This window comes from Geotrypetes seraphini, chromosome 14 (assembly GCF_902459505.1).
Source record: "Geotrypetes seraphini chromosome 14, aGeoSer1.1, whole genome shotgun sequence".
Lineage (NCBI taxonomy): Eukaryota > Metazoa > Chordata > Amphibia > Gymnophiona > Dermophiidae > Geotrypetes > Geotrypetes seraphini.
This window is the reverse complement of record NC_047097.1, coordinates 70,641,723-70,655,306: the sequence shown is the minus strand read 5'-3', so window position 1 is coordinate 70,655,306 and position 13,584 is coordinate 70,641,723. Positions and strand designations below refer to the sequence as shown.

Below are 13,584 nucleotides of genomic sequence, written 5' to 3'. Positions count from 1 at the left end.
AGATATTTCAAGCTAGCAGCTGGGTATGTCTGGCAGGCTACACATTCTGTGATAACGAAATCCTCATAGCAGAATCCGGCAGGCTACACAGGGGACCTGGGAAGCCCAATGTTAGGGCAATGACACACTAGTATTGCTGACTACTTAGATTACTACAGAACTTTGTGGCTGGCTTGGGAAAGGCAACTTCCTAGATCCTATTCTAGCCTTCCCCTTACTCCCTGTAAGTCACTCAGCCTCCCTCCTTCTCCCAGTTAGCCCTCAGAGGCACTCGCATTATTTTCTGTGGCTGTTGAAACAGGAACTTCCTTCTCTCTGCACCACGCAGTCCTGTGAGAGTCTTGAGGTTCGGGATGCTGGGGCTCTCACATTGGTCTCCAGTTCTGAAGTCTTGTGAAGCCAGTGTAAGAGATCTGTACCACCCGGCTCGGACTCAGAGCTACACAGTGCAGGGAGAAAGGAAGTTCCCGCTGTGCTTGCAAAACACCTTTTCAGAAGGGCCATGAAAAGCCCAGTGTCTAGTTGCCATGGCTACCTGGGATTTGTTAGCCCTGGAAATGTGAGCAAGCGATAGAGGCAAATCGTAAGGAAGTGCTTACATCGATTCAGGTATTTGCTGAAGTAAAATACCCCTCACTTCTCATCCCTTCACAATCTTGTTGGTGCTATATCTCCCCCCCTTCCAGGTGTCATGCTCCCTGCTGCCCATGAATCCTCTGCTGAGCAAGCATATCACTCAATTGCTCAGCATACGTTTGTGTGTCAACAGGCTGGAGGGTTGTGAATAGCATAGAATACTCAGCATTCCAACGCCAGCTTACTTCTGCCACTGCATTTTCAGCTGAAACCGAAATTCTTCCCTCCCCCTCCAATCTAGGGGTTACCAGATGTCCAGGAAAACCCAGACATGTCCTCTTTTTAGAGCCCGGAGGGCCTCTTTTTAGAGTCCGGAGGGCTTTCCAAAACCCAGCAGTTTGTCTGGGTTTTGGAAGCCCCCGACCTCAGGGTCATGTCTGATGGGCATCTGTACATGTGTGGACATCAATGCAGCGTCATCATAAGCACGCGCATGACATCATCCACATATGCACAGACACAGTCCCAAACTCAGGGAGGTTTGTGTGGGGCTGGGGTGGAAAGGGACGGGACCAGGTGCCTGTTTTTTAATAGAGGAAATCTGGCAACCCTACCCAACCACCCATAGGCCCTCCCTGGGCCTGTCTTAAGAAGCAAGCTCTTCTGGCCTAGTGGTCTTTTCAGGAGAAGGAACAAGCCCTACTCATGCTGGTTCCACTTGCAAAATAGATGCCAGGACTTTACGTGAGTCTCGGCAGCCATTTTGACAGAACAGCGGCACAGGGCAGGTACAAGTGGAGTTCTGTCCTCAAAGAGGACAGGCTTGCTTCTTAAGATAGGGCCGAACAGGATGGAGGGGCAGAGAGGGGAGGGGGCCTCAAAAGGCAGCTCTTTGGGGGGGAGGGGGTATTTTGGTTTCTGCTAAAACAAAGGGACCAATTTTGGTCGCAGATTTTGTTTTTGGCAGAAACCAAAGATTCTGGTTTCAGTCAGGCTGTAATTCAAATGCCAGCTGATTGGAAGATTTTCTCCTTTTAACGACGTATGCACTTTGTTTTGCCAATACCCCCCTCCCCCAATTTGGGTGAGGTAAAATTTAAACTCTTCCCAACTCTGAATTAGTTAGGCTGAATTATTTCTCTTTGAGGTCTGTCTGGGAAAAATACTTCACGTGCACAGAAGAAAACTCCTCCCAAGTACAGTATGCTTTTTGGTGCAGAGAAAAATAGCACAAAACTAGTATTTCTAAAGAAAAAAATAGAGCTCTTGCTACCAAAATGGCTTGTTTTCTTTCAGCTTCTTTTTACACTACCCAGAATAGAAAGCACTAGTAAGGAGGAGTACCCATGGCTGTTTCTATTGCAGCCATGCTTGATGTGGCTGGAGAAGAAAGCGTGTGGTTTTCCACTAAACAGATGCTGTGGTCTGTCTAATGACAAGCTGCTTTCAGAACCGGCCCTTATTTTTCTTCCGAGTAGCCAGAGCTCGCTGCTTCCATAGTAGGGACGGATATATTATATGTCTTGTCTGTGCAGTCGGATCACTCACATGTCGCCTTTTCCCGATGTCCCCAAATCCAGAGCAGCTCAGGGCAGTCGCCTCCGACATTGAAGAAAATGATCCAGATGGCAGGAGAAATTGCCGATGGCATGGCCTACCTTAATGCCAACAAGTTTGTTCACAGGGACCTCGCTGCTAGGAACTGCATGGTGGCTGAGGACTTCACGGTGAAAATCGGAGGTATGTTTTTTCTTCACGGCTCCTGTCTTGCTAAAGTAAATGTCTTGACATTTAAACGGTTCATAGACAAAACCGCGGAAGACAAAGGCGCGCGCCGACAACTGAGCGCAAGATGGAGGCACACGCTGAAAAAAATGACAGTTTTTAGGGGCTCCGACGGGGGGTTTTGTTGGGGAGCTCCCCACTTTATTTAATACAGATCGCGGCGGCGTTGTGGGTGGTTTGAGGGGTTGTAACCCCCCTCATTATACTGTAAACTTAACTTTTTCCCTGTTTTTAGGGAAAAAGTGAAGTTTTCAGTAAAATGTGGGGGGTTACAACCCCCCCAACGCTCCCACAACGCAGCGCGATCTGTATAAAGTAAAGTGGGGGGGATCCCCCCACACACACCCCTGTCGGAGCCCCTAAAAACAGTTATTTTCTTCGGCACGCACCTCTGTGCTGCGCTCAGTTGTCCGCGCACGCCTTTGTCTTCTGCGGTTTTGACCTGACACCCATTTAAACAGAATGTTGGCAATATGCTTTCTTGATTTGGTTATAGCTTTTATTTTTGTTTTCTCTTCTTTTTTTATGTTTTATAAAACTTTGGCACGCTTCCCAAATAGTTCACTTGGTTGCAGTAATTTGGTCTCCATTGTAGCATAAAAGAAAAGTGAAACTCCATCACTAATTGCTGTGCTTAACCTGGAAAGTAACCTGAATCTTCTGTAATGTCCGTAAGCTTTTTTGGGTCAGTGTCTTTATAACCATAGAATCCACCTTCTGGAGGTCTCTATTTGTATTTATTTAAAAATATTTTATAATTCACTAATTTTAAAAGTGGTCTAGAAATAAAACTTAATAACATAAAACAAAAAACATAACCTTACACAAACAACAAAACTAAAAAAAACCCAAGTGTACAGGCATCAAAACACAAATCTCCAAATGCTTGTTCAAAGAACATTGCTTTAGCATGTTTCCAGAATCTTAATCATGTTCAACCCGCAAGCTCAAACGCTAAGTATGTTCATAAAGCGTTCCCCACATAGGAAAATGCCTGAGAACACATCTCAACCTTATGTAGGACTTTACAGGATGCGTAATATATCTGCAGTACCAGTGTAAAATAGGCCTGAGGCCATTTAGTCTCTTAGGGACCCTTTTACTAAAGCTGTGTCAAAAGTGTTCTTAGCCATGCCCCACACACTACCACAGCCTGAAAATGACTGATTTTCCCATTTTCTAAATTACTACCACTATATTTTGTTTCTTTAGCACTGAAAGACGTACACAGTGCTGTACATTTAACACGACAGTTCCTGCTCAGAAGAGCTTACAATCGAATATGAACAGACATTGGGGGGTTGGGGAGTTTCTTGCAGAGAGAATGAAAGGATGGACATAGGTGTCTTATGGTGCATGGGAGTTAGGAGTTGAGAGCAGCCTTGAAACGGTGGGCTTTTAGTTGGATTTGAATACTGCTAGAGATGGAGCTTAACATAATGATTTAGGTAGTCTGTTCCAGGCTTAGGGTGCAGCAAGATAGAAGGGACAGAGTCTGGAATTGGCAGAGAAGGATACGGCGAGGAGGGTCTTACCCGATGAATGGAGTTCACAGGGGGCTGGGGGGAGAGCTTAGTAAGAGATGAATGAAGAGAGATACTGAGGGGCTAAAGAATGAGTGCACTTGTAGGTCAGTAAGAGGAGTTTGAACTGTATTCAGAAATGGGGAAGGAGCCAATGAAATGACTTGAGGAGAGGGGTACTGAGAGTATGGCAGCTCTCGCAGAATATGAGTTGTGCAACAAAATTTTTGAACAGATTGAAGGGGAGAGAATGGTTGAGTGAAAGACCTGAGAGAAGCAAGTTGCAATAATCTTCTTTTTTTTTCCCCAATAAGATTTTATTGAAATATTTTGAAGAAAAAACAAACAATATAATATAATTCAATAAATAAAGTCAAAGGGTGTCATAACATACAATACAAATTAAATACAATAACATTCAATCTTATTAAACTGCCTCAAACTACCACGCTTAATCGCATAAATTTTTTCATATTTGCTCTATAAACATCAAGTATTCCACCATGTATTATATTCCAATCTAGAAAGATCCTTCCAATTAATTAAAATTGTTTTAATGGTAATCATTATTAAGTGAGAGGTGATGAGGGTGTGGATAAGGGTTTTGATAGTGTGCTCAAAAAGGAGATGTTGGATTTTGGTAATGTAGAGTAAGAAATGATAGGCTTTAGCAGTTTGTTGAATCAGAGCAGAGAAGAGAGAAGTCAAAGATGACCCTGATGTTGCAAGCTGACGTAGCCATTTGGTTGAGGGTGGGCTAGGGAGGGCTTCGATGGTTTAGATGGAACCTAAGCACAGTACCGGGCAGAGCTTTGGGTTCTTGCCCAGAAATAGCTAAGAAGAAAAGTTTAAATTGAATCAGTAATTTAAAAAGTGAGTAAGGGTTGGGCAGACTGGATGGACCATTCAGTTCTGTATCTGCCATCATCTACTATGTTACTATGAAAGAGGGGAGAGTTGTCCACAGAAATAGAGAAAAAGTAGAGGGGAGCTGGATTTAGGCAGAAAAATAAGGAGCTCAGTATTGGCCATATTCAGTTTTAGATGGCGGAGAGACATCCAAATGGCAATGTCAGACAGGCAGGCTGAGACTCGGGCCTGGATTCCTGTAGAGATATCTGGTATGGGGAGGCAGATCTAGCAGTCATCAGCATAGAGGTGATACTGAAAGCCATGGGAGGAGATCAGAGGAAGAAAAGGAGAGGTCCCAGGACAGAGCCTGTGTCCTAATTGAGTTCCTATTAAGATACCATAATTTATTGACCCAATCTTAGCTTGAGGACACCCCTTCTGTTTTTTAAGATCAGAATTTTGCTCTTTAATTGGCAGTAAATGCAATTTACATAAAGGACAGCGATGTACATTTTTTGTAAGCCATTTACCATATTATTGTCCTCTCGGTGCATCTATGTATGCCGTCCACCCTCCTTTCTGGGATTAGCTTTATGTTATGATTAAAAGTGTTTTGTTTTTTTATTCCCACTCTCTTATTTATCTCAACCCTGATTGCAGATTTTGGTATGACACGAGATATATACGAGACAGATTACTATCGAAAAGGGGGGAAAGGTTTGCTGCCTGTGCGCTGGATGTCTCCCGAGTCTCTTAAAGACGGTGTCTTCACAACCCACTCAGATGTCTGGTAAGTGGAAACAGATCTACTGGGGGATGTCTGCATTACATATCTTTCTCAGTGTTATAAATACTAATCTGGTAAATGTTGACAAAGACCAAATTTGCCTATGCAGTGATTCTTCCCCCTAGGCGGAGGAAGTTATAAATTCCTGTACGTAATCCAACACCAACTCACCCCACTCCCTTGTCTTTTCCACCACCTAACCTCTAAACTCCCATCTATCCAATGGTAGGGCACTGCAGCTCCAAAACTAGCAAAGCCGTTGTCCAAAGTATCTGGTCATGGTTAGTCATGAAGGTTTCCCAGCACCACCACGACTGCTTGTGTTGTCATCACCACTTGAGACAGCTTCTTCCAGTGTTGCCTTGAATGCAGTGGCACAGTAAGAGGGGGGTGTCCACCCCAGGCACCGGCACCCCTCTCTCTACTGCATGCACCCCTTCCATTGTACCTCTTTAATGTCCAGCGTCGGCTCTTCCTCTGACGTCACTTTCTGGACCTACACCTAAGAAGGAGGGCAGGGGGAGAGGCACCACTCGCCTCACTATGTCACTGCTTGGATGCCATGTTATTGGGATTATACATTTAGGTTTCCTGCAGCCATCTCTGTATGCCTTTTAAGCCAGGGGTTCTCAAACCAGTCCTCGGGGCACACCCAGAATATGTATGGGATTTGCATTCACTGCCTCCTTAGAATGCAAATTCTACCCTAGTCTTTGTGGATATCCTGAAAACCTGACTGGCTGGGTGTGGGATTTTCTCCCCTTTTCTCTCATTTCCTTTTCTTTTCTGCCATCGAATTCCAGAAGTGCCCACAAATATAAACTCAGCTTTCCCTCCTTAAAGAATATCAAAACTACGGCTAATTTCTGTCGCTCTTTCACTTTTTTTATTTGGAATGAGTTTCCATCTGAGATTAGATCGCTCTCTTTCTTTCTTTCTCTCGCGCGCTCTCTCTCTTTCTTTCTCTTTCTCTCACGCTCTCTCTCTCTCTTTCTTTCTCTCTTTCTCTTTCTCTCAGGCTCTCTCTTTCTTTCTCTCACGCTCTCTCTATTTCTCACTCACACATATTTTTTTTTTTTTTTTAATATCTTTATTCGTTTTTACATTATGCAAACAAGTGTACAATAATTCAAGTCATACTATACATTCTTCACTTGAAACTCTACATTCATTTTATATCATAAACTATCTCCCCTCCCTCCCTTTCCATATATTACCCCTCATAATGTCATAAAACCCACCCATCCCTCCTCCCCCCTACATATATTTAATGGGGATAAATATAATTATTTATTTATTATAATACTCAATTAATGGTCTCCACACCTCTTTAAATTTCTTATAATAACCTCTCTTGATTGCCAATGTTTTTTCCATTTCATACACCTGACAAACCGAACTCCACCAGAAACAATAATTCAATCCTCTATAGTCTTTCCAGTTATGTGTTATATGTTGGATGGCAACTCCTGTTAAAATCATTAACAGTTTGTTATTATTCGATGAAATTTGACTTTTGGCCCTCATAGACATTCCAAACAAAACTGTATCATATGATAGGGCCACAGGATTCTCTAACATACAATTTATTTGACCCCAGATCAATTTCCAAAAATTATTAATAAAAGGACAATAAAATAATAAATGATCTAGAGTTCCAGCCTCAAGATGACAATGCCAACATCTATTAGACTTAGAGCAATCCAATTTTTGTAAGCGAACAGGGGTCCAGAGTGCTCTATGCAACAGGAAAAACCATGTTTGCCTCATAGACGCAGACATTGTACATCTTATCCTCCAAGACCAAATACGTGGCCATTGAGATGCATTAATTTGATGCTTAATCTCAATGCTCCAAATATCTCTAAGTACAGTCCTTGGTTTTTTATTTAAATATCCAGATAATGTTTTATACCACTGTGCGGCCTGGTGACCCATAAAATCTGCCTGGATTTTGATAAAAATTTAACCTATTTAAGCATGCTTATTTTTATTATGATTCTTAATATTTGTAAACAGAGCCAAATCGGTGTATAAACCCAAAGGATAGGATTGCCCTGAGGACTGCTTGAGGACTCCCCCCCCCCCTTTTTTTTTTTTTTTTTTTTCAATTTTGCAGTAGCTATCTCAGGGACCCTAGCCTGTCTATGTTCTTCGTGTTGCAGCTGTGAAACTGCAGTGTTAAAAGTGGGTGAGCACATCAAGGTCAGCCTCATCCCATAGCACATGTTCCCTGGTGGTTCTGAAAGTTATCTATGTCTGTTTTTACAACACAGCGGCAGTGGAAAGCTGCTCGAGATGCTTTCAGCTACAACACTCCACCTGTTTATTACCCCTGAAATACAGAGGACTCGCTGTACAAAGAGATCCTGTTTATTTTGGCAGATTTTCCTGTTAATCTCCATTTGTCTCTGTTCTTTTATATGATCCTCTACTGCGGTTTTCTGAGGTCAGGCTTTGGCATTTTAAACTTAATCCCAGTTGTGTTGGGTAGCTGATACATGCACCAAGTGGGAGATGAGAATTTAGTGCTCTACAGCTGTGGGGGAGAGAGGGAGACAAAATTTAAAAAAGGAACCAGAATAACACATTTTTCTCAGAGGACAAACAGGCATAATAATTTCATATGTGGGTGATGTCATCCACGGAACCCGATATTGACTGAACCAAGTGCACTGTTGCTTTAAATCTTTAGGCAGTGCCCATACCTGACCTTGGTTCATGGGACCATCAGTTCTTTATTTTCTGCTGAGCTGAGAAGCTGTGTCTTCAGTTGTCTCTTCAGCATGTCAGACTTTTATCATTCTTTTTTTCATTGCTTCCTTCATAATTTGTTCTTTTTATCTTGTTCAAGTATTTTACCCGATGTTCATTTTTGTCAACTTTTTTGTTTATTGGCCTTCAAGCCACTCCGAGCCCTTTATTCCTTCACGGGAACGTCGACCTTTTTCGGTATCCTAGTTAGTCGAGCTCCCTGAGCCATTGAGCCCTTTGACTTGGCGTCGGCCATCCCCTATGTCAAGGAGGGTACCGAGTAGCTTTAAGAAATGTTCTCTCTGTAATTGGGCATCTGTGAGCGGTGAGCTAACGAGAGTGTATTTTAACTTCTTGGTGCTGTTCAAGTTTATTAAAATTTGATATCCCGCCTTATCAAAATTCAAAGTGGTTTTACAAAATTTAAATTAACAAAAAAACAGCGTCAATAAAAAAGGGGAAAGAGCAAAAAAACCAAGGATATACATCCAACAATTCAAATAAGGATTTGCTAGAGTACTCGGCAGAAGGTTATACCTTAGAAACATAGAAACATAGAAATTGACAGCAGAAAAGGGCCATAGCCCATCGAGTCTGCCCATACCAATGACCCACTCCCTGATTCTTACCTTCTGATCCTTCTCTGCCTTCACCAGAAAGTATCTCTCTTACTGGCTTTGTCAGGCAGAGGCTTTACCCATCAAATTGGGAACAGAGGAGGAACCTCGCTCTTGAGCTTTTCGACCTCCTTAACTATGAAGCACTACCAAACAAATGCATTAAAGTACTTTTGCATAGGGTCATGAAGGATTCTTTATTTAAGAATTGTAGGAATCCCTTCTCAGTCCGGGTAGCTCCTATAAAGATACACAATGTAGAGAAAACAAAAATGTCCAGAATTTGAACAAACTAACTACACCACCATTCATTAGTTATGGAATCTGTCCTCAAGCATGACTACTGCTACTAATCATTTCTGTAGCGCTATAAGACATACATAGCGCTGTACATATTATCTGCAGGTACTTTGCCTGTCCTTGACTCACAATCTGTTTTTCTTTGTACCTAGGGCAGTGGAGTGTTAGGTAACATGTCCCTAGAAGACCACAATCCTGAAATCCACATCTCAAACGGGGCTTGGCATCCCTCCCTCTGGTCAGAACTACAAATACACCTTTAAAATCAATTGGGCTCAACGCAATAACAAATAACCCCCCCCCTAAATCCCCTTCAAAACATGCCAAAAAATTGAACCCTCCACATTCTGGGACAAAGCAGACCCCGCAATCACTAATATAGCCCCCAACAAATTCATATCCCAATGGCGATCCTTAAGTGAAACCATCCTGAATGAGCTAGCTCCTGAAAAATCAAAATTCAGAACCTGCAGACCGTCAGACAAATGGTTTGACACTGAACTTCTCCAATTAAAAAAGCTCTGCAGACAACTAGAAAGAACGGAAAAAAAAGAATCTAGAACACACTAAAATAGCATGGAGAAGTCAAGTCAAATCAAACAATACAAGAACAAACTCAAAGAAAAACGGAAAGCCTACTACTAGACACAAAAAAGCTATTCAATCTAGTAAAGAACCTCACTGATACCAAACCTTACCTAGCTACACAAGGAAGCCACCCACCGACAGCCATCCAACTTGCAGACCATTTCAAAAACAAGATCACCAAGATCAGAACCTCATTCAACAATACTCACACCCACCTCGACGAGATAACAACAAACCCTTCAATAGGAGAAGCCATCGCTGCAGACAGAAGCTGGACCAACTTCCCAGTATTACATTGGTCGGATATGAATCGATTCTACAAGAAATACAGCCAAGCTTCATGCGATCTAAATAACTGCCCCACCTACCTGTTATCAAACGCCTCCACCACGTTCAGAGCCAGCCTCATGCTATGGATACAAACCACATTAACGGAAGGAAAATTCCCACAGGACCTTGGAGAGATCATAATCACCCCAATTATGAAAGATCACAAAGGCCCAATAGATAACCTCTCCAACTACAGACCCATCGCTTCAATACCAATATACATTAAAATAATAGAAGGTCTAGTTGCACAATACCTCATCAACTACCTAGAAGACCATAACCTACTTCACCCCTCACAATCAGGATTTCAAACCAACCACAGCACAGAAACACTGCTAGTAATCCTTCTAGACACAGCCCGACAGCACATTAGCAAAGGCAAAAAGATGCTGATAATCCAACTTGATCTCTCTGCAGCATTTGACCTGGTCGACCATTCCATACTGCTACAGGTACTTGACACCATTGGTATCTCAGGAAAGGTCTACAATTGGTTCCAAGGATTCCTCAAATCAAGAACCTACAGAGTAAAGTCCAATGATATCAAATCAGAACCATGGTCCTACCCCTGCGGAGTTCCACAAGGATCACCTCTATCACCTACGCTTTTCAACCTCTTTATCTCCTCCCTTGGAACCACTTTAGACAACTTAAATGTTACATCTTTCAGCTACGCAGATGACATCACCGTACTTTTCCCCTTTGACCCACTAGAGCTCACCTCAACAGTAAAGCTGGAAACAACTCTAGATGCAGTGGAATGGATGGAAGACCACAAACTGAAACTAAACTCAGATAAAACAAAATTCCTTCTGCTCGAAAAGGCCAAAACTCCCACCATTACAGACCTGAAAATTAAGAACACCAAATACCCAATACAGCCCGAACTCAAACTCCTAGGAATAACGATAGACAGATGCTGCACAATGCAGTCCCAAATCAATAAGACATCCCAGAAAGCTTTTCTAATTATGAGAAATCTACGTAAAATAAGAAAATTCTTTGGCCCAGAGCAATTCAGGCTAATTGTCCAATCCCTAGTCTTAGGTCTACTGGACTACTGCAATTCCCTCTATCTACCTTGTCCTGCCAACATGATAAAACAACTTCAGACTATACAAAACACCGCCCTCAGACTGATCTGCTATCTGAGAAAATATGATCACATCACCACAGCCTTCCTAGACTCTCACTGGCTACCAATACAAGCACAAATTCAATTCAAATTCTACTGTCTATTATTCAAAGCATTAATAATAGACTCTGCCCCCTCCTACCTAAACAACCGCTTAAATCAGATCCTCACCACAAGACAAAGAAGAACCCTGACCCCTTTTGCCTTCCCTCCGCTCAAGGGCACTCAGCGCAAGAAGATGTTTGACAGCCTTCTTGCGATGCAAGCAGCAAAACTTAACCACTCCATCTCCAACCTGCTGACGCCAACGGGCGACCTCAAAACATTTCGAAAAGAAATCAAAACCCTGCTCTTCAAAAAATGTATCCAGATATCTTAATCCCCCCCTCTTCCCCCTCCTCCCAGGTAAATTCCCCTCCCAAAGCCTCCACTTAGGTAATCTCTTCCTCCTCAAACACCAACCAAGAAAACAGATCCCTGAAATGTAATGTAATCTTATTTGTAACCTAACTGTAACCTATTTGTTATATTACCTAGAAATGTACAGTCATCTTACTATCCAATTGCAAGTTCTTTCGGAATTTATCTAGCTTTCTCACCTCTTTTGTAACCAAAAAAAATTAATAATAATATTGTATCTTCATTGAAAATGTCCAGTCAGCTATTTTGTAATCTGCCTTGAACTGCAAGGTATAGGTGGAATAGAAGTCACTAATGTAATGTAATAACTTGCCCAGAGTCAGAAGGAGCTGCAGTGGGAGTTGAACCCAGTTCCCTAGGATCAAAGTCCCACCACACTAGCCATTAAGCTATTCCTTCATTCACAAAGCTCATGATCTTCTACTTCTGGCAGAGAGGCTAGGACATTAGACTCTTTTGGCAAACACACTTTCCTTTTTTTTTAAATTCTTTATTCATTTTTTTCATCTTACATTAATTACACAATATTACATCATTTAAAACTTTTACACATCACTTGAATTTCTTTTTATTGTCATCGAAAATACATAAATTTATTCCCTCCCCACCCACCCTTCCCACAAATATTTCAATCAAAAATATCATATAAATATGCTCAATCAGTAGAATTATGAACTGCCAATTCTACAGGTGCATTTATTTTAAAATCCTTACTTAAACTGTCAAGAATTTGAGGAATTCCTCCCTCTGGACAAGCTAAAACAGTTCCAACAATGAATCTAACAAATTGATCACTACAGAAAGTATGTGGCTAGAGGAATATTCAGTGCATTTGTTGCCGTTAAAAATTGCAATGAGCCATTTAGCCTGGATCAGAGTATCTAATCTGGAAACTTTTGTTCAAGAACACCTTTCTGATGTTCATAAGAATAGCCTTACTGGGTCCATCAAGCCCAGTAGCCCGTTCTCACGGTGGCCAATCCAGGTCACTAGTACCTGGCCAAAACCTAAGGTGTAGCAATATTCCAAAATCCCAAAGAGTAACAAAAGATTCTAGAACCCCAAAGAGTATCAAGATTCCAGGCAGAATCTCAAAAAAAGTGCAAGATTCCTGAAAACTAAATAGTAACAACATTCCATGCTACTGATCCAGGGCAAGCAGTGGCTTCCCCCATGTCTTTCCTTGTAAGGGACATGACCTGTTTGGGGATAAAATTGAAGAGGTAGCAGATAAGATTTTTAAAAAACACAGATATTATGACAACTTGATTTGCATACACTGCCTCCATTATATGCAAATTTATTTCATACATATTCATTGTGGATATCCTGAAAACCTGACTGGCAAGGGGGGGACTCTAGGACTGGGTTGAGAAACACTGCTTTAGAGTGTTAGCTTTTCTTTCTGTTTTTTCATAATTCCCCACAGAAGGAGGGGGTTTGCTAAGGCTCAGCAGGTCCCCTTTTAATAAACAGTGAATAGCTGTATGGTGGGATTAAAAAGCACCTTCCCTACAAGTCAAGCCATTTGGCGTGAAAAAGGATCATAAGTTGGTGACAAGCATATTTGTTGCTACTGAAATAGCTTTGGCAGCAGATTGGAAAAAGCCTAATATATCCCCCCCCCCCCCGACAGAGATAGTCTATAAATTGGACTACATTTATCAGTTGTCCAAATTGACAGCCATAAAGAATGGTAAATTACTTGGTTTGCATAAAAGTTGGGATGTACCACATTTGGAAGTTTGCCAACACTGGAAAAGATTAAAAACATGGAATAGGAGAACTGGATAGTTAAGTAAATTGTTGAGTTCTTGGCTACAAACATCCCTTTTTGGGGGGAGGGGGAGGGAGGGTACCTGGGATGGGTGAAGGGCAGGAGGTTGGGGGTTTTCTTTAGGGGATGTTTTATATACT

General features: G+C 42.0%; 1 protein-coding gene across 1 annotated transcript in view; it reads left to right on the top strand.

The window, feature by feature from the left end:
• Positions 1–13,584, top strand: part of IGF1R (insulin like growth factor 1 receptor) — a 384,398-nt gene that overhangs the window by 362,563 nt on the left and 8,251 nt on the right. Inside the window, exons 18-19 of the mRNA XM_033920005.1 lie at positions 2,157–2,316; positions 5,397–5,526. Coding sequence (XP_033775896.1) covers positions 2,157–2,316; positions 5,397–5,526 — 290 coding nt within the window. The remainder of the gene's footprint in view (positions 1–2,156; positions 2,317–5,396; positions 5,527–13,584) is intronic.